This window comes from Melanostigma gelatinosum, assembly GCF_949748355.1.
Source record: "Melanostigma gelatinosum genome assembly, chromosome: 7".
Lineage (NCBI taxonomy): Eukaryota > Metazoa > Chordata > Actinopteri > Perciformes > Zoarcidae > Melanostigma > Melanostigma gelatinosum.
The window spans coordinates 17,871,742-17,893,361 of record NC_136640.1 but is presented as its reverse complement, the minus strand read 5'-3'; the positions used below and the strand labels follow the sequence as shown (position 1 = coordinate 17,893,361).

At 40.2% G+C, this 21,620-nt stretch overlaps 2 protein-coding genes across 2 annotated transcripts; both read right to left on the bottom strand.

Moving 5' to 3' along the window:
• Nucleotides 1-2,222: 2,222 nt before the first annotated feature.
• On the bottom strand, nucleotides 2,223-3,191 carry LOC306779687 (olfactory receptor 2AT4-like; the record flags this gene model as incomplete). The annotated part of the gene is made up of 1 exon (XM_079271663.1): nucleotides 2,223-3,191. One exon carries the CDS (start codon nucleotides 3,189-3,191, stop codon nucleotides 2,223-2,225), a length of 969 nt encoding a protein of 322 aa, XP_079127789.1.
• An 8,254-nt stretch (nucleotides 3,192-11,445) lies between these two features.
• Nucleotides 11,446-12,420, bottom strand: LOC306779685 (olfactory receptor 2AT4-like; the record flags this gene model as incomplete). The annotated part of the gene is made up of 1 exon (XM_079271661.1): nucleotides 11,446-12,420. One exon carries the CDS (start codon nucleotides 12,418-12,420, stop codon nucleotides 11,446-11,448), a length of 975 nt encoding a protein of 324 aa, XP_079127787.1.
• Nucleotides 12,421-21,620: the final 9,200 nt, after the last annotated feature.

Here is a 21,620-nt window from a genome sequence, read left to right as displayed (position 1 = left end):
CAGGCAGTTGTTGACTAAGATCGATGCAGAGCACTCCCAGCAAACACCGCCTCGTTACAAAAAGAAGTTCCTGGAACCTGCACAGTGCCTCACCTTTGAAGAAATTAGCAAACTAAACACTCCTCGGGAGCAAACAATGTCACCGCGAGCATCCCCGAGGCCTGAACCTGCCAAGTCCACCACGGTGATCGGTGCTTCGTCTGACAGTGAAACAGACAGCAGATTCACCTGCTCAGAGTCTGAGTGTGGACAGTTTTCTCTCATCAGCGCCAGGAAATGTATCCATGACCAGTCATCCCTGCCAGCGTGCCGCTTCAGACACACCTGTCATTCTGCTGCAGGTCTGCATGAAGCGCAGAGTGCTCCGTCCAGTATGTTTGAGCAATGGGAAAGCATTTTAAATATGCAACTACCTTTCAGCAGCTATGCTCCTGTATTTGAGGAACTAGCACGTCTACCCACTGAGCCCTGTCACAGCAATGATATTCACAGTGACATAGAGGAGATTATCTGATGGCCATTTGGTGTGAATGAGTCAGGTGGAAAAATGGCAAATATTTAGGCAGTCTGTTACTTTATTGAAATGATTTGATACACCAAATTTGATTAAAAATGTGAATTAATGACATGTAAATCATATGTTTTAGTTTACACTTTGACCAGGCAGTGAGAGATGTTTCACATAAACCAAACCTCTTGATCTTTTCACGTTTTCATGGTTATTTTTACATCTTCAGAGCAGCAAGAAGATTTACCTGGTAATGATGGTTAAATGTTTAAAACCCATCTCAAGACAACCATGTTTAATGTAAATACTACACTAACTATTTATATGCCTCTAACAGTTCTCTGTTTCGTAACCGCCTAACTTCTAGTACTATTCCTTGGAAAAAATGCCTAAAATAACAGAACAAGAATTAATCAGGAATAGCTCCTTAAGTTAACCATTAGGCATATACACCTGTTCTCCTTTAAAATGTTAGGGGCTAAGGAATATGAGTCCATTGTAAGTAAACTAAACTATATTACCATGCCATTACCATGAGAAGCAATGAAGGAAAAAATAAGATTTTTATCCTTGTATAAAATCTAAATTTCAAAGACATATGGACAGTCATGCAACGTGTTCTCTGCCTCTGACTTCAACTGTGTCTATACATTTGATGAAAATACACTGAAATACAACATTCATGATACAATTTATAAGGCAATCTCAGTGTTTTGGCCATTGCTGTTTACAAGTTAACTGTTTACAGGGAGTTTTACTTCAAGACACATTTTAATCCCATATAGCCATGTTACAATTAACATCATTTAACAAATTGAAATAGTTATAAAAACAATGAATATTGTTCGAGATTCATATGACTCAGGAGCTCCATGCTGTACAGGCAGATAAATGCAGAATAGGATGCCCCAATTACTCTGCTGGAGGTATCCATCCTATGGATGCGACCAAGTCTGTCGTCATCTGGTGGCTGTATTCAGTACTAAGAGCCAGTACCTGGACCTTTCAGGTCACCTAAGAGTCCTGGGCCCTGGTGTAGTAGCCCATTTCTGTCATCTAGTCTTTAGTTAAGTGCTTGTGAACATATTTAAATCCATTTAAATCTCGTTCATGCATGTTACTTATCAGTTATTATTATAACATGTAAGCACAGGCATCTTGAAAAAGCCTGAGAAGTAATAATCAGCTGATTAGCATCAGGTGTGGAGCACCACTGACTTTACCCAAAGCCCCCCTACAGTAAATACACACCTGTTACTGAACAGTCCATTACTGGTGGAGGTTGGCCAAGTTTTCAGGCTTTTGACGATGGCAAAATGCAATGTACTTGGTATTTTTGCTGGAGAGTAGCACTGCTGTTGGTGAAGAGTACATAATTCTAGTCTAGTGCTCAGTAAATGAAAACCCCAACATGAATGGAAAATAAACCCTTGTGTGTAAGTACAAGACTTTATCTGTGGTATCAAAAGTCCTCAGACTGCAGGACATGTACTGTATTATTTCCTTATATCTGCACAGTGCAGTTTTTGTAAAGCAATTACATCTGATATTTCCATTTAGATATCATGATCATCTGAACTGCAGGCTTTACATTTAAGAAACAATTTAATTTACACATCATGCCAAGCTTTAATACAAATAATCACGTTTCATTCGTCACATTTCTTGCAAATGAAGCCAAACCTTTTGACTGGATGACTGAGGTATCATTCTGTTATAAGAATGAAAGTTTTATCTCTATTCCAATCCTAGTTGTTTTCATTTTCTTTATCAAAGTCTGCTTGATATCTTGAGTCTTGAAACAATATATGATGGGATTAACAGCAGCAGGGAAAAGGCTGTACAACAATATCAATAAAATACGCACATCTAAACTGAAAGAGAATCCAACAGTATTGGCTACATAAACAAAACACCTGGGAAGGTAAAAGAGGCAAGTGATGAAAATTTGTGGGGTGCAAGTTGATGAGGTTTTCCTGCGGCCTGCAGAATTGGACATTTTCAAAATGACCACAAAGATAGAGATGTAAGAAAACAAGATGAATGCAAGAGGAAGCAAGAGACAAAACATGGCCATGCAGAGACCAGTGACCTGTACAATTTTAACATTCTCACCACATGCCTGGCTCGTAATAGAAATATGGTCGCAGTAGCACTGAGCAATGACATTTGATTTACAGAAAGGTAAAGTGAGGGCATGGATTACAGTGGTCAACATCAAAGGCAGAGGGATGAACCAAGCAAACCCACAGAGCACAGATATGTTGTTGTTTGTGATTAGGACAGGATAACGCAGTGGAATACATATTGCAATAAAGCGATCGAGAGCCATTACCAACAAGATGAAAGAAGTTACTGATCCTAAATAATGAACAAAGAACATCTGTGTAAAGCACCCATAAAATGAAATGATGCTATCACCAAACCAGTATTTTGATATGATCTTCGGGAGAGTCAAAGTGCCAAATGTTAAGTCATTCAGTGCCAGGTGACAAAAGACCAGGTATGTGGGTTTTTGCAGGGACTTCACCTGGACAACAAATGTTAAAATGAAAATATTTCCGATTGCAATAGCAAGATAGAAGAAAAAGAGCAGAGCTGACACAGGGCCGTAGTATTTTGGACTAAGTCCAGGGAATCCAAGAATGAGGAAGCTTCTCATCCCTGTAAAATTGGCAATCATAATTCTAAGTTTACAATAAGAAACCAGAAACAAGACATGAAATGAAGACATGCAAGATAAGCGCACTGATTAGACCTTTACGATATTAAATGCAGGATACACTATCAATATACCATGTGTTTCAAAAGAGATATCCAAGACCCAGCTATTCAAAATGATATATATCTATATCTGAAAATCACTTATTCCAATAAGTGTATCTAATGACTCTGATTCTCTCATGTCTGAATACGGCTCTAACTTGGAGGTAATATCCAGGACTACATTACAGTGACTGGATGCCAGGTTGTATCAGCCATTTATCAAGTTTGATCCGACCTATCCTCAAAGGATCATCATGTTAATCACAGAGCCACGAGCTTCTTTGTTGTTTTATATTTCTTAAACTGAGGACTTAAACTGAGGAACACAAAATATCGAATGATCTACTTTTTTAAAAGCTTGGATGAAACCAAAAGTCAGAATTAAGAAAAAAAAAGGAAAACAAATTAGATAAATGAAGGCAATAATGAATATCCATTTTTATATATATACAGTATACAGTTAAAAATTGAATTATATTAATGTTCTACTTCTTTCCCTCAATAGTGGCTATTTCAACAAAGATAAAAGCACTATAATCCAGTTCTGTTTTTCTGATGCAGTAGGAAGCTCGAAGCGGAAATCTCCCTACGGCCTGCTGAAGCCTCGCATCCTTCTGTTTAAACCCTAACAACTACTTACATTTGAAATATATTTTTTAGCCCCAAAAATATAATGATTAAATGATTAAAAACTTGAAATTAATCAATCTCTGCACAGTTTTGCATGACAGGGAGCATACTATTGTCCCAATTGTTCTCCTCAACTACCCGTAGCTTTTGAATTTGTTCTTTCGTCCAAAACTGCGACTTACGTGATTGAACCACAACCGTGCTTGGCTCAAAATGTTTTATTGTATCAAAAATATTTCTCTGCAGTCTACTACATCAGGGGTTCTTAACCTTTTTGACCTCGGGGCCCAACTTTTCAAGTACAAAGTGTCCCGGGGCCCATTCAAATATTAACACTGTATTCGTTGAACTAATTGATCTCACTGTTGGTTTGATTTGTATTCAATAACTATATTAAATCCACTTACAGTTTAACAAGCAAAACCCTTGTCAAATAAATGAGATGATACAATGTGATGATCACAAAGACATTTATTTATCGCGTGTATGTAAACCTGCATACACAACAAGAAGCCCAACAGGCTTTCCCACGAGCGTTGGATGTTTTGTCGCTAAGTGTCGCTTTATTTTTTAAGGCTTCAAATAAAACCAAATAAAATATGTCTGGAGCTGCAAAAGCTATTTGATATCACAGCTTATAAAGTTGTATATATAGTTATATTATATATACAAACACTATAGTTTGTTGTATTTATGAAAATATAGAACAAGAATGAACACAATTCTTGACATTTTATTGCTTGTTTTGTTACAATTGTTAAGTCAGTATGTTATACGTTTTATTTTGAAACAGGAAATGCCCTGTAACTTGTCAGGTGACTTATAGTCAGGAAGTGAAGGAAGAGCATGGCTCAGAGCCGCTGTTTTCGGTAGTTTTCCAATCCAGTTGAGTCTGCCTGCATCTTATGCCTTTTGATAGCATCATTGGTATGTATTGATTTGTTTTATTGTTAGTTATGATCGCAGATGATTATTTTTGTGACAATGTTTAGTTTTGGGAAGTTTTATGCACAAACTCCATCGAGTCATTTATAACTCCGCTATGACTGTTGTTAAAGTTCATATCAGCAGTAAATACATAAAAACCAGCGATTAAAAACAAAGCAATGTATTTCATTGAAGAATCAGTATATGTACATTGTGTGTATGTGTAAGGTTAAAGAGAAATCCTTTTATTTGTATTCATTATGCCTTTTGTGTGTTTTAGTTTTACTCTTTCTTACGTCATTAAACCTGTGGACAACGGGCACTGTCTTCAGAGTCGTGATGTCAGGAAGGAGTTTGTCGAAATGCCAAGGTGTATCACAGTACATATACTGAGGGCAGCACAGTAAAACAATGCCTTTCTAGCGGGCAAGATAACGCAGCTAGCTGACAGACGCTACTAACAACGTCATCACACGCAGCCAGTGGATGATCATCACAGCGGTGTCGAAACAGAGGTAAGTCACCAGACAACGGCATGTCCGAGAAAGCAACTTCATTAAAGACGCGGTCCCGCGCTACATGTTCTACTACATACTCAAGTGTATCATCAACGGGGTCTGCTGCAGTAAAAGCAAGAGCGAGAGCAGAGGCAGCAAAGGCACGCATGTCCTACGCCGAAGAGGAAATTAGCCTAAAGCTAGAAAAAGCTAAGCTAGAAGCCTCAATAGAAATGCTCAATTACAAGAAAGAGACAGCTGCAGCCATAGCTGAGGCCAAAACCCTTGAAGCTGCGGTAGACGCAAAAAGAGAAAGACATAGTTTCATGTTAAATTTGGACTCCAGTCCTTTGGAAGCTGCACAACGCACAGAACAATACGTGATTGACCAAGCCGAACCACAAAACACAGATGCTCAGCTACTTGATGATGATGTTGCAACGAAAAGAAGGCCAAGCCCTAACTCCGAAACTCCAACTCCATCTGTCAAATCTGAAGCTAACTCATTCCATCTGGCCCAAGCCAATATAGCTTCCCATCATACACATGGCCATAATGCAGCTTCTCAACCAACTCGCCTCACCTCACAGCAGCCTTGCATCTATAAAGATGAAAAGGTCGATAGGACACGCAATGTTCGGTTTTACAATCACAATGCCACTCCTGAGCAAGGTCTTGGACCTCAAAATAACAAAGGTCATCCTGCTCTTAAATCTTATCCCACATCTTCAAACACCAATAATAACAACTCCAACATTAGTGACTTTGTGAGATCCTTTCCTCGTCGTGAGCTTGTGGCAACAGGCCTACTTCAATTCAGAGTTAATCCATGTTTCTGCTCCACATATCTGGAACAAAGTCCCAGAAAGCTGCAGGTCTGCTGAGACCCTCAGCTCATTTAAATCAAGATTGAAGACTTTTCTGTTTGCTGCTGCCTTTAATTGAACCACATTCAATTCATATATTAATCAATTTCCTGCATTTCTGCATTTTACTCCTGCATTTTATTTCTTGCACTGTTTTTTAATGTTTTAATGAATGTTCTTAATTGTTTTTAAATCTCTTTTTCTTTTGCCTTATGTTTTGATGCTTTTAATGGTTTTATGTGAAGCACTTTGAATTACCTTGTTGTTGAAATGTGCTATACAAATAAACTTGCCTTGCCTTGCCTTCAATTCAACGACAGACCTCAGAACTACAGAGCCTGGAAACGTTCTTTTCAAAACGCAATCAGAGGTTTGGACCTGACACCAAGCGAAGAAATGGATCTCCTGTTTAAGTGGCTCGGTAAAGAGTCAGCAGAACACGTCGAGCACATAAGAGCAATACACATCAATCATCCATCAGCAAGCTTGGCTATGATATGGGACAGACTTGAACAAACTTATGGCTCCGCAGAAGTAATAGAAGATGCTCTGTTCAAACGTATCGACGCCTTTCCAAAAATAACACATCGAGATTATTCTAAACTAACAAAGTTGAGTGATCTTTTAATGGAACTAGAGTCAGCCAAAGCTGAAGGAGACCTGCCCGGCCTCTCTTTCCTCGATACAGCGAGAAGCGTTAACCCAATTGTACAGAAGCTCCCCTTCGGTCTGCAGGAAAAGTGGGCGTCAGTTGGGGCATCCTACAAGCGGCAATATCATGTTTCATATCCCCCCTTTGCCTGCTTCGTAAACTTTGTTAGCCATGAAGGTAGTGTCAAAAATGACCCACGTTTCAACTTTGTCTCTCACTTAGACATGTCTCCCAGGACAGAAAAAACAGGTTGGAAGCCAAACAGACAGCGAGAAGTCTCTGTTCACAAAACAGAGATATTTCCAAAAGACATCTCTGATCCTAGGGAGCCCTCAACGAAATTCGACGACTGTAACAAACTGTGTCCAATCCATAAAAAACCTCACCCTTTACGCAAATGCCGTGCATTCAGAGAAAAGCCCATCGAGGACCGTAAGACTTTCTTAAAAGAGAATAATGTCTGTTTCAAATGCTGTGCTTCATCATCACACATTGCAAGGAACTGCACATTTAATGTTCGATGTTATGAATATAAAAGTGAGAAACATCACACAGCGCTTCACCCTGGACCTGCACCCTGGGTTGAAGGCACGGACTCGGCTCCAGAGCATGGCGGGGAGGAGGATAGCTCTCCACAACCCCATGTCACCACCAAATGTACAGATGTCTGTGGCGGAGACGTGACGGACCGATCCTGCTCTGAAGTATCCCTCGTGAAAGTGTATCCAGCCGGCCACGCTGACAAAGCAGTGAAGATGTATGTGATTCTGGACAAACAGAGCAACAGATCACTAGTTCGTTCACAGTTCTTCGAAGTCTTCAACGACCAAAGTCCAAGTGCTCCTTACTCATTGAAAACATGTGCTGGAGTAAAGAAAGCGACAGGAAGAAGAGCCAGTGGCTACATTGTGGAATCTTTGGATAGGACCGTCAGCATCCCACTACCCAGCCTCATAGAATGTGATGACATTCCAAATAACAGAGATGAGATTCCAACTCCCAATGCAGCTTTTCATCACGCACACCTAAAGTCAGTTGCACACCTCATCCCAGATATCGACCCACAGGCCCCAACTAGAAAATGCATTTCCTGCTGAAAATTAAATCATGATCATTCAGGCTACAAGGCTAATGATACCAATGACTCTCTCCAGGAAAGGTCGGGGCCATGTATGCAGCTAGCCGTTTCAATTCCTGTCCTGCAAGTTTATAGAAAAAGAAAGGTGAGGCTGCGAAGAAAACAAAGTAACCATGCAAACTTATCAAACTTAGCATACATTCCTCGTCAGCCTGTCCAAATAAATTGGGCAAAGAAAGCTTTGACCACATTAAACTTAGCTTTATTAAATGTCAGGTCTCTGTCAGGAAAAACATTTTTAATCAATGATTTTATTGTTGGGCACAAACTGGACATTTTCTTTTTAACTGAAACTTGGTTAAATCAAGACAACAGTGCAGCTGTTCTTATTGAATCAACACCTCTCAACTTCAGTTTCATGAGTGAAACAAGAGCGCATAAGAAAGGAGGTAGAGTTGCTGTTTTATTTAATGATTCTCTTCAATGCAAGCAGATGTCCTTTGGTCATTTTAGTTCTTTTGAATATGTGGCTCTGAATTCCACTCAAGCTTTATTCCTAAACATTTACAGACCGCCTAAATACTGTGCAACCTTCTTTGATGAGTTTACTGAACTGCTGTCTGTAATCTGTATTGATTTTGACTGTGTTGTTATTGTTGGTGATTTTAATATCCATGTTGATAATCCCCAGGACAGAGAGTCTATAGAACTATGTGGTGTCCTTGATAACTATGATCTGACTCAGCATGTGACAGGACCCACCCACAACAGGGGGTACACTCTGGACCTTATCATCACCAAAGGTGTAAACATTTCCAAGGTTGCTGTGACTGATGTTGCACTCTCTGATCATTTCTGTGTTTTCTTTGAGAGTGCAATCTCCTTGCACACAAATGTCCAAACCAAGGTTGTGACAAAGCGTTACATCTCTGAAAACACCAGTGAACTATTTATTCAGAAGTTCTCCTCCATACCAGCCCTCTCTTGCCTCTCAGTCAATGAGCTTGTAGATGGCTTCAATTTTAAAGTTAAAAATATTATTGATGCCATTGCACCCACTAAAGTGAAGGTTGTCTCGGGTAAGCAAAGATCTCCTTGGAGAAATGCTACGTTGGTCAAAATGGAGAAACGAGAGTGTCGGAAAGCTGAGCGCAGGTGGCTGAAAAACGAATCTCCAGGTTCACTGTGACATCTATAAAGAGAGACTTCGCAATTATAATTTGGAACTTAGAAATGCAAGGCAGTCATTCTTCTCTGACATCATCACCAAAAACAAGAACAATACACGCGCCTTATTTGCTACTGTCGACAGGCTAACAAACCCTCCAGTATCGGTAGCTGCTGAACTCCAATCCACCTAGGCATGCAATCAATTTGCCTCAGAGATTCATTTTTGGTAAGGTCACTGTCCCGAATAACAAATCATTCATTGCCAGATGACAGAAGATCAGATATGTTGGCTTATAAAGCTCCCTCTCAACCCCAACAACAATCAGAATAAAAACATTTGCAACTAGAATAACCAAGTAGGTAAAGAAAAGAAGAGTTGAGACAGGTCCATAGTATGTTGGGTCAAGTCCTGGAAATCCAAGTATTATGAAATCTTTGATTGCTGTTATGTTTGTATTAATCATTATAATTTTGGTGTTCAAATTTTGGGAGAAATGCTCTCTTGTAAGAAATTGGTAAGATTGTAATTAGTCATCGATCATTCTTCAGACATTAGAGATAGTCTTTATGATCTGTCGCCTCTGCTGCTTGGAGGCAGATTCCAATCCGGACAATCAAGGTGCATCCCACTCCAAACGGAATTCTTTACAGCACAGTAGATATTCATTTTAGTGAATGACGTAACGACATCTTTGGCCACTCCAGAGATTGCATTATGTCATTAATTTGTGTGCACTCTATGCAGAGCCTACCGCACGGGAATTTTTTAGACTTAACATTATTGTAGGACACGGAATAACAACTTCCAATAAAGGAATTGTAAATAAGAATCATATTTTGTAATGCAACTGGTAAGACAGAAACAAATGTTTGTTTTTTTCACACCATATTTTTCAGAAATGATCTGCTCCCAAATTCTGATCACATTCAAACAACAAACACACATAGACCCTGTCTCTCACCCGGGAGATTTATTGTAACCTTTTAACTTTCCAAGTATAGTTAAACCTTCTGCCGCTGACTTTAGTGCAATGCGGTTGCAACTTTCTATGAGACATATTCTCAATTTGTATTTAAAGTATACAGCAGGACTGTTTGTAAACATATTCACAGTGTGAGAAAGAGGCCGGCGACTTTTGTTTGTTGTTCTTTTATGCTTTTTGGATAATGAAACACGCTGATGATTGCTTTCCTCTCAGTGAGGCACAGAACATAGGTGAATCACAAAAGCTAACTGGCCATCCAACTGCTTTGCATCGTACTCAAAAGAAACTTTTCATGAGGTGACATGAAGCAAAGCAAAGTGTTTGATCAGTTGACCTTCAGTGGTGCTGTTTCTTTTTTGTTTAAGGTTGTCGCATTCTGCCTCTCTGTCCACCTCTTCAGCCACAATCCCGCTTCCTATTTGCCATTCCCTTACTGTCCACCAGATGCCCTCAGGCTTTTTTGCCGGACTTCATCATTCACCTGTTCTCACTTCCTTCATCATTCACTTGTAGATATACCGGTCCGGTTCCTGTGTTCCCTTTGTCAAAATTACAATCTGGTCATTTCTTGCCGAGCATCTTTTGCCTGTTACTTGTCCGCTTGTTACCTGGCTGCCTTACTGCCTAATCTCCTGCCTTTTGCCTGTTCCTAAGTCTTCCCTTGTTGCTACTCTTCCTAACCCTGTGACAGAGGTTGTCTTCATTTGTTTGGGCATTCATGAATAATATTCTCACTACATCATGAACTCACTGATATTTTTAATGGAATCAGAATATGAATCTGCTTTATTGGTCTTCTTTCATTGACATTAAATGTTTTGTGTAATATAATGTTATATACTTTTCTACACTTACATTTAGCCAGTTAGAAAAAATTCAAGCAGACCCTCCCAGATACACAAAAAATGTATATATGTTGCTTCCATAACAGTAATATTGTGATAATATTTTGTTCAAACATCTGCAGTCAAAGTGCTTGCTCTGGAAAAAAACTTTAGCACATCCGAAACTAACTTCTCTGCAATCTAAACTGAATATGAAAAAGACAATGGCCTCCATAGAATAGTAGATCAGACACTTGATAAGCAGTATGTGTCAAATAAACTACATTTCTGTGCTGCAGGTCAAAAGACGATGTAAATGTTTCTGTTAAGAGGGAGTAGGGAAGTAGTAGTATAACTCCTACTTCACTCCCACTTCCAGGCAGGTTTTTGGCCTGGCAACAACTGCATGAACAGGGAATTTAAAAAAGACGTGGTTAACATTGTGACAGCTTTGGCTTTCAATTTGTCCTCAATCAGTGTATTTTATGAAACTTTCCTAAATCTGCAGAGTGGAAAAACATTGATAAATGCATTTTTTTTATCAGTTGTTAATAGATGAAACTTGTGCTTTTTGAGGAATGATGCATCTGTTGAATTGCCTCAATAAGCTTTCTCTCATGTCTTTAGCTCTTAAGCAATATATAAGTGGATTAATCATAGGGGGGAAAAGGCTGTACAGCATGATTGTTACTATTCGCATATCAGCACTAAATCTAATGCCAACATTGCTGGCTAAATACACAAAACATCTGGGTAAATAATAGAGGGAGATTATAATCAGCTGAGTACTGCAAGTGGACAGAGATTTAATACGACCTTGTAGATTTGCAATCTTAAATACTGCTATAATTATAGAGCAATATGAGAACAGTATAAATGCCAGAGGTCCCAGTAAGACAACCATTGCAGACACAAAAGCAGGAAAACCATAAGGGGCTCTGTCAGTGCATGCCAGAATTGTTATACCAATATGATCACAGAAGCAGTGGTTGATTATGTTAGAGGCACAGTATGGGAGAGGGTATGCCCTAATAACTAACATTAACGGGGTTGACTTTGCAACAATCCATCCTGTAATACTGAGAATTTTGATCGTGGAGTTTTTAAAAACAATGGGATATCTGAGAGGATGGCAGATTGCCAAATACCTATCTAAAGCCATGAGGAAGAGAATAAAGGAATTCACTGTGCCAAGATAGTGAACAAAGTACATCTGGACAAAGCAAGCAGTGAATGAAATGGTCCCTGATTGAAACCAATACTTACTGATGATCTTAGGTAAAGTGGTTGTGCTAAAAAGGATGTCACATGTACTCAGATTTAGAATTATATAATACATTGGCTTATGGAGACTTCGGTTGGTTGCAAATAAATAAATAATTGTCACATTGCCTGTCAAAGTAAAGACATAAACAAAGAACAACATTGCTGAGACAAGGCCTTGGTACTCTGGATGAAGTCCAGGGAATCCAGTAAGGATAAATTCAGTCACGGTGCTCTGATTTCCCCCTGGCATGATGGAGCAGAAATGTCCTCAATACACTGAAAAGGAAATACGGGGTCAGTGAGTCAACACTTTAGATAAAAACACGTTAAACATCATCTCAAACATTTAAACAATAGCAATGCAGCAATATCGACTATTCTATTCTGTTTGAATGATTTAAATGTATTAGTATAAACGGGTTGATTTCAATCGATCAATCAATTTCTAGGACTCAACCTTTTACACTTACCTTTCTCAAACAGTGTGGCAGCATATTCTGTCGATTCGCTGGCTAATTCAGCTCTTAAAAAGACCTCCGGAAGCATGTCTTGTGATGACGGTCCACAACCAACTTTTTTTATTCTCTGTGGATCACTAATGTCTTTCTCTCTTCTCCCTCCCTTGTTCTGCTCGAGGTTTCTTCCTGTTGAAGGAAAAGTCGCTCATTGTGGGAACTGTTGGGTCTGTACATTGAAGAGAACAGTCGATAGCTGCTCCATATAAAAAGTGTCACAAGATAACTTCATCAAGCAGATAGACGTCCATCAGTTAGATAAACATTAATAGTAATGGTAACTTTTGTCTCATGAGTTTGTTTTTTCTCAATAGGTCTTAATATTTTCACCAATAACGAACATGAAATTGTTCAGTGGGGAAATACTGTACATGTTCTGCATAGCAAGCAACACTCATCCCATGATGGTTATTTGAAATAACAGTTTATTTAATAATGCTGAAGCTGTATAAGTCCCACAGGAGTAAACAATTCCACTTGAACAAACCCCCACTGTGTACCTAAATGAATACTGAGGAGGGAGTGTTAATATCCCCAGTGTTTAATGGTGCTCTCTCAGCACACAGCACATGTTTGTTGTGAGTGCATTGCTTTACAGCATAGCGTTACAAGCAAAGGATAAGCGTGACATCTGAAGCTTGTTGGCGAGTTTTATGTCTTTAGTTGCTGGACATGGTCTACATGTGGTTGTTATTATTACAGTTATTAACAGTTATTTCGTGGTAGTTGTAGTTTCAGTATGTAATGATACAAATAGCAGTGTTGAGTGAACTCTAGATCGGTCTTATTCTCAAGAATACTTTTTTAAGGTCTCAGAATTAGCCGCATTTTTACTCCGTGTTGTCTCGGTTTCAAACACAGAGGCCTCTGGATGTTATTTCAAGACCACAATTGAGGTATATCACAAAATGATCCGTGTATTGTGCGATTAATTTGTTAACATCAAACAAAACGGTCCCTAAACAGTGGTCTTGTCCATGATTTGCTCTCTGTTTGGTCTTCACTTCAACACTAAATCGTAGCAGCAGCCGCGTGATTAGTGTTGTAAGTACAGAAGCTTCATCTTCATAAATGGTAAAACCTGTGTTCAGTTTTCAAACGAGTATCTCTAAAGATGGCAGCAAAAGTACAAAACTAATTTTAGATGCAATCAAGGCTGCCTTGAGTTTTTTCAACAACATTCTTTCTTTGAAAAAACTATGAACAGAGTGGATGGATTTTGGCCTGTAATTAGTCAATGACACGAGTCATTTATCAATTTAAATTGTCAAAGATTTGCTGGTTAAATCCCTTTAAATATGAGGTTTTGTTACTTGTCTAGAAAGTAGAAAGTTATTGATAGAAGGTTTTGGTTCTCTTTGTTCTTTTGTAAAATCTACCCTCTATGATTTAAAACTCCTTGCTGACTAAAATGACATGTGGTGTTCCCCAAGGTTCAATACTGGGGCCTCTTCTGTTCAACATGTACATGCTTCCACTAGCTCAGATTATGGAAAACAACAAAGTGTGTTATCATAATTATGCAGACGACACATAAATCTAAATAACTATGTCACCAGGGGACTATAATCCCATACAAGGGCTGGGTAACTGCATTGAACAAATCAACAACTGGATGTGCCAGAATTTTCTTCAATTAAACAAAGATAAAACAGAAGTAATTATTTTTGGTACGAAGGATGAACAATTGAAAATCACCGCTCAGCTTCAGTCACTGATGTTAAAACCCACAAACCAAGCCAGAAATCTAGGTGTAGTTATGGATTCAGACCTCAACCTGAACAGCCATATCAAGACAATTACAAAATCAGCCTACTATCACCTGAAGAATGTATCAAGGATTAGAGCAGGGGTTCTTAACCTTTTTGACCTCGGGGCCCAACTTTTCAAGTACAAAGTGTCCCGGGGCCCACTCTGACTATATGCATCAAAAGTGTCAGACAACCTGTAGGTCATACAGAAACAGAGCAGTGGGCCTTTGGAGTCAGTACAAATTTAAGATTTTTGTCCGCATAAAATAAAAAAGTATCTTTCAGTATAAATAACTGCCGGTGGCTGTATCTGTACAGGTAAAGGACAGTATAGGGCTGCAACTACACTATCAGTGAACAACTGCCTCAAATTTGAAGAAGATTGGACAAAGTATGACCATTCTACAGAGTTTCTTCCATGAAGAGATCCAGGCGGAGCTCTAAAAGGACATTTGGAGACCCAAATGGACACATGGTAACCACATGATATTCTGACACACTAAAGGTGTTTCTCCCTTTATATTGTGATATTATATTATTTTCCTTTTATTTTTAGCCTTTACAAATTGCAAAAACGATGTATATATGGTCGAAGACATGGTGTGTGAGTAGCGGACTTGCTGTGCTTAATGGCTGCGACCGAGCGCACGAACGAGAATGAGAATAGCTCAGTTACGCAAACGTTGGTTGACGGCTTATGGAAGAGGAGGATAAGGTTTGTACTATAAGTACTAGCGTTTTCTGAAGGCAGTAGCTCCATGGTAACATCCGCTAGCACGTTGTCGGGTATGTAATGTGTCTTTTTCCGTCGAAATGCTGCAAGATACGACTTGCAGCGGTTATGGCGACTTTGGACAGTGTGTGTGTGGGCTCCTTTTGTGGAGAAACCATAAGAAATGAAAGAAAATCGATGATTTCTTCGCAAAGATGAGGATTTTGGGCATGCTGGGATACCAAACACGGACATGTTTTGTGACGTATTTGCGCAAACAAGCCGTAGGAACGGAAGGGGAGGGGATGGAGGACGCCGGTGTTGAACAGGCAAAACCCTTGTTAAATAAATGAGATGATACAATGTGATGATCACAAAGACATTTATTATCATGTGTATGTAAACCTGCATACACAACAAGAAGCCCAACAGACTTTCCCACGAGCGTTGGATGTTTCGTCGCTACGTGTCGCTTTATTTTTGAAGGCTCCAGTGCTTCGTTTGATAGCATTAGCCCACATTCCACACACTGAGCACTCGGCTCTGCCTCGTTGCCTCCGTTCACAAAGCTTAAGAAACTTAAGAAAGTCAGGGTTGTACTTGCGCACACATTTAGACTTTTGGGGGGTATGGCACTACTGTCGTCTTCATTTTTTCTTTTTAATAACTTATCCATAACTTTCGCTACAGGCTAGCGGCTAGCTGAGTGTCTTCTTCTGCTTATTGCAGCTTGTTAAACAACTGACTGACGCATTACCGCCACCTGGTGGTGGGAAGCTGTATCGTAACTGAGTGTCTCATGGATAACAGTGATATCTCTGGTGTCTTCAATTGATAACCTATGCAGTCCCGCGGCCCTCGCGGCCCACAGGTGCAAAACTGAACGTTTTTCGCGGCCCTCTAGGTGGCGCTCGCGGCCCAATCATGGGCCGCGGCCCTATGGTTAAGAATCACTGGATTAGAGGACTTATGTCTCAACAGGATTTGGAAAAACTTGTCCACGCATTTATCTTCAGCAGACTGGACTACTGTAACGGTGTGTTTACAGGTCAATGTAAAAAGTTCGTCAGAAAGCTGAAGCTGATTCAGAACGCTGCAGCTCGAGTCCTCACTAAGACCAGGAAGGTGGATCACATCACTCCAGTTCTGAGGTCTTTGCACTGGCTTCCTGTCCAACAAAGAATTTACTTTAAAAGCCTGCTGTTGGTTTACAAAGCACTGAATGGTTTAGGGCCAAAATACATCTCTGAATTGCTGCTACCTTATGAACCATCCCGACCCCTCAGGTCGTCTGGGACCGGTCTACTTTCTGTTCCCAGAGTCAGAACTAAACATGGAGAAGCAGCGTTCAGTTTTTCTGCTCCACATATCTGGAACAAAGTCCCAGAAAGCTGCAGGTCTGCTGAGACCCTCAGCTCATTTAAATCAAGATTGAAGACCTTTCTGTTTGCTGCTGCCTTTAATTGAACCACATTCAATACATATATTAATCAATTTCCTGCATTTCTGCATTTTACTGCTGAATTTTATTTCTTACACTGTTTCTTTAATTGTTTTTAAATCTCCTTTTCTTTTGCCTTATGTTTTGATGCTTTTAATGGTTTTATGTGAAGCACTTTGAATTACCTTGTTGTTGAAATGTGCTATACAAATAAACTTGCCTTGCCTTGCCTTGCCTTGCCTTGCCTTGCCTTGCTGTGATGGAGATGATTCTTTGATTCTGTCTTGACCATTGCAATTATCTTTCACCTACTTTAGCAGAACTTTCCTGACATGTGGTTCACAATGCTGCTGCCAAATCCTATTAAAAGGTCTTATGTAACACCATAAACCTGTTGAGACCCATACGTGGTCACACTAAAGAGCTACTGCAGCCCTACAGGAACCTGAGGTATGAGTAGGTATTGCTGCCTTACAGGCTACAGTACACTTCTTACTGGCATTTCTCTGCATTCATATTTTGCCTCTCCCAAATCTATGGAACAAAACTCAGGTGTCAGTTCACGTGTTAATACCATATGAAATAGTTGCCAAGATAGTAAGAGGAAAGAAGTAGTTCAACAGAAGATGTATGTGAAACAGTGTTTGGAATATTCTGGGCAAAACAACATTGCATCAGACTGTTTTGAGATGAGAATTCCCTCAGGTACAAAGACACTACCACACAGAGAGGCCCACACTCACACCTGCACGCTTAAATTACACACACGAGACACTAATTAGCTTACTCCTTGGAACTCATTTGTGTTGTTGCTTCTGAGTGTCATGATGATCCCAAAACAAACACGTCACTCTGCCTCCATGACATGAGATTTGTAAGGGTAGAGGTTTACAAGATGTTAGTTTTGAAGCTATTAAACTACATAGAGCAGTAGTTTTAACAATTTTCTCCATCTTTAGTATGTTAGTATTTGCTAATTAGTACTTAACACAAAGTACAGGTGAGGATATTGGAATATGATCAGTTTTCCTGAAAGAAATTGCTTCCTGTCCATGCAATGTAGCATCTACTATATAGAATAGTTCTGACCACACCTCGATGTTTAAAGGAAAAGTTCCACATATTCTGAGCTCCACTCCACTTGGCTTTTCAGACTATAAGAATATGTACAGAGCTGGAGTCATGACATAGCTTAACATAAAGATGGGACAAGACAAGCAGCTACATAGGATAACATTAGTGGTGTCACGGATCAGCCCTCACGGTTCGGATCACTTGTGAACCGCGGATCAATAGAGTATTTTTTTTTACAGCGTAATCATCATAGTGTGTAATAAAGTTCTACTGCTGCTGTAACAAGTAACAAGTAACAAGTCCCCGAATATCAATGCAGAGTGTCAGTGAACAGGTTTAAAGCAGTAGTGTGTTCACGTGAACGGAGCAGCTTAGAAGCATTTAACGGTGAAGTCATGGCGAGCGGAGGAACGTCAGAAGCCGCGGCGTCATTTAAGTCGCAAGTTTGGGAGCATTTTGTCTTCCCTGTAACGTATAATGACGGATGAGGGTGGTGGACAAAGCGTTACGGTATGTAGGCGTTATTTAAAGAGAAAGACACACGACAACGGCAAAACATCGGCATGTCCACACATATGAAGAGACACCATCCCGTCTGTTAGCGATGGGGACACTCCGGTGTAGAAAACAAAGGATTTCTAAATCTGGTTAAAATGCTTGAGCCACGCTACGAAATCCACTCACGCACCCACTTCAGTGTGAAGCTGTTCCAGGCCTCTATGAGAAGGAAGAGACTGTGACCGCTTTCACCACGGCGGAGTGATTCTTAGTCCGGCGCTGTAGACACGCCCCCTCTGTGAGAGTCACACAGACACACCTGGGGCAGGTGCTGACAGAAGTATCAGAGTGAAGCTAGACAGGCCCAATAATATTCCAGTCACCACAGAAAGGTCGACCCTCTCCCCAGACAATGGAGATATTCTCATCTTTTTGAAAATAATGTCACAGTAATGGTAAACATTATTGTGTATTTGAATGACCTGACAGGAAGTAAACATAGACCCAAGTTGTTGCCGAGCAGTTCAGTTCAGTGTAAACAGTGGAAGCTAGCTCACTGGCTGTTTCTTTCAGTATTGATGAAAGGACGAGGATATCAGAATTGAGTATTCTTGACGGTTTTATTTTTTTTAATTTATTTAATTTTGTTTCAAATTGGACATCTTCAATATTTTTGTTTTCATGTAAGACTATAGCCCAAAGTTCTTTGCTTTAAGTGTTCTTGAGGTTCTTTAATTAACAAATGGAAAGCAAAGTTATATTTGTCTCCTCCCCTTTTCTTTGTTGATCCGAAAAATGATCCGAACCGTGACTCCTGAACCGTGATCCGAACCGAACCGTGAGGTTTGTGATCCGTGACACCCCTAGATAACATATTGTATTCTGGTGGCTACCTGCGGTTCTGAAAGGTGAAGCCAATGCAGAAGTGCCTTAAATCTCTACTGACCATCTTGGGCAACTCCTCTGGTTGCAAAAATAAGTCTAATTGTATAGAAGTCTATGAGAAAATGACCCTACTTCTAACTTGATTTAATACCTTAGTAAACATTGTAAATGTGATTTTATGGTCTCAAGCACTAGTTTCAAGTCTTCTTCAATACAACACGATTTAGAGGGAAATAGACCATAAAGCAGGGTGAGCTTTAGGGAGGGCTACCTTGTGATTTACAAATCACTACCACTACCAGAGTCGTATACAGCGTCTCTACGCCACCCCTCCACAGTCCAAACATGGCCTCTTCCAGTCACTGGTTGCAAAAAACCAAGATATTGACAGCCAAAATGCCAAACTCAAGGCTTCAAAGTCCACAAACCAATGGGTGACGTCTCGACAACTATGTCCACTTCTTTTATACAGTCTATGATTTTATCTTGAATATCTTTGGCAAGAATCGGGCCTCTAAAAATTTGTTGATGATATTCACAGATCTTAACTTGTTAACAACCCAATGGCCCAGCAGCTGGCCTGGCTGACAAATTTTAAAGCTAGAGAAGATCCTGGTATCATATGAAACTAGAAGACCTGAAGTGGAGTTTAGACTTCTGCTGAAAAGCTTGTTCAGAGCATCCAGAGAGCCGTAGAGCATTGCTTATAATGTGACCCGGGCCTGGCACTACAGATGCCGCAGAAGTTTGATTGAACATCAGAGCCGGGTAATGGCATTCACCCAAGATGGAACAATTGAATCACGGCCATCAAATACATTTAAAGACCACCTGGCAAAGGATTTGTGAAATGCAGGTCCAAATTAACAAGAAATTAAAGCTGCGAGCAGCAATGAACGGGCCCTCGCATCCTCCAGCGCGTCGCGGGTGCCGGCGGGACTCCGGCCTGCGCGTCCGAGAACGTCCGAGAACGTCCGTGACCGTTGTGAGGGATTTAAGTTTCATTTCATGCATTAAGTGTCTGTGAGAGGGGGTTTGAGGAATGTGCTGGAGCGGTGGTGGTGTGAAAGTGGCAGGGAGAGGTGTGAAGTTTAGGACAATGGGGCATAGGCCCAGGTGGAGCTTGTTGGACTTCAGCCAATCAATGAGCTGATCGATGAGCTGAGGAATGTAACTCTGGGGGGACAAAGGGTTTGAAGCGCGGTGGGATTTCTCCCTGTGTCCAGAAGTTGTGGCCTTAACACCGTCGGACAGCGCATCCGCGAGTCAGACGTTTTTAATCCCGCGTGGACCGCCTGATGCTGGAAATGATGCTTTGCAAACAGTCCGATGCTTCCTGTATCCACTGCCTAGCGCGACAGAACACGTGCATTATGTAGCTCTATATCAAGTGTAAACCACATTGTGTAAAAGTCATGTAAATCGGATGGTGTTTGTCAAAAAACGCAGATTTCCTTTCGCCAGCAGGTGGCGCTGTGAGGGAAAATTAGCTTGCAGACATCCTTAGGCCATGAGTGTTATCAAGCATGTGAAGTTTGGGACCGTTTGGAACAAATCCAGCTGAGTTACATCAGACATTTCCTTTAGGCAGTAGGCGGCGCTATGAGTTATTGAAATATTTTCAATTGTAGCTTGAAGTAGCATCATTCATAAGAAGTTTTGTGCGGATTGGATAATGTACCTTGGAGTTATAACAACTTCCTTTTTCATAAACAATGAGGCAAAATGGCCACCACGCCACGTCAAGGTTTTTCAACGAAAACTCTCGATTTTAATAACTTTTCATCACAAAGGTCTTAAGAGCATCCTGACCAAATTGCAAGAAGATCGCATGAATTCTGTAGTAGGAGGTCGTTAAAGTACGAAGGCTGGAAAATAAAAAAATGGCAAAAAGCACAACTTCGCGGGTTTACTGTAGCCTCCCCTAGTGGTCGAATGCAAAACAATTGTCAGGGTATGTTACTGGATGCGATGTGCACATATGCTGAATGTTAGAAAAATTCACTCGAGACTGGTGTAAAAATCATTCATCATTGGACATTTATTCTTTGCAAAGAAGGCGACAGGGTTGATCCACATACAGAATGTACATCAAGACCGCTCGAAGATCTGTCTCCGAGTCTCTGGTATTTATACTCAGTAAACAACATGCAGTGGGCTGGCACAGGCGTCTACGTATCTGGACACTTTAACGATTTATTTGTTCTAGTACAGGGGTGTCAAACTCAAATACACAGTGGGCGAACTTAAAAAATTGTGAAGTTGGTGCTGTCCTTATTTCGGCTCCTGCTGATCTTGAATGCCACGTTGTGGAAGTCTGCATATTTGCGGTCAAAGCTCAAAACACTATGTTTTGTGATATCAAGTTCCAAGATTGAAGGTATGGAAAAAGATTTTTGGAAAAAGAAAAATACTTCTTAGAATGGTCATATGGTTATTCAGTTTGGCATATGGCAAACCTAAAAAAGAGCTGATGTACAATACATCATGAGTAAATAGCCTAAGGATTTACTTTATCCATTATGTTTCAAAATCAACAAATATGAATTCCAAATATATATGTGACATGTAGGC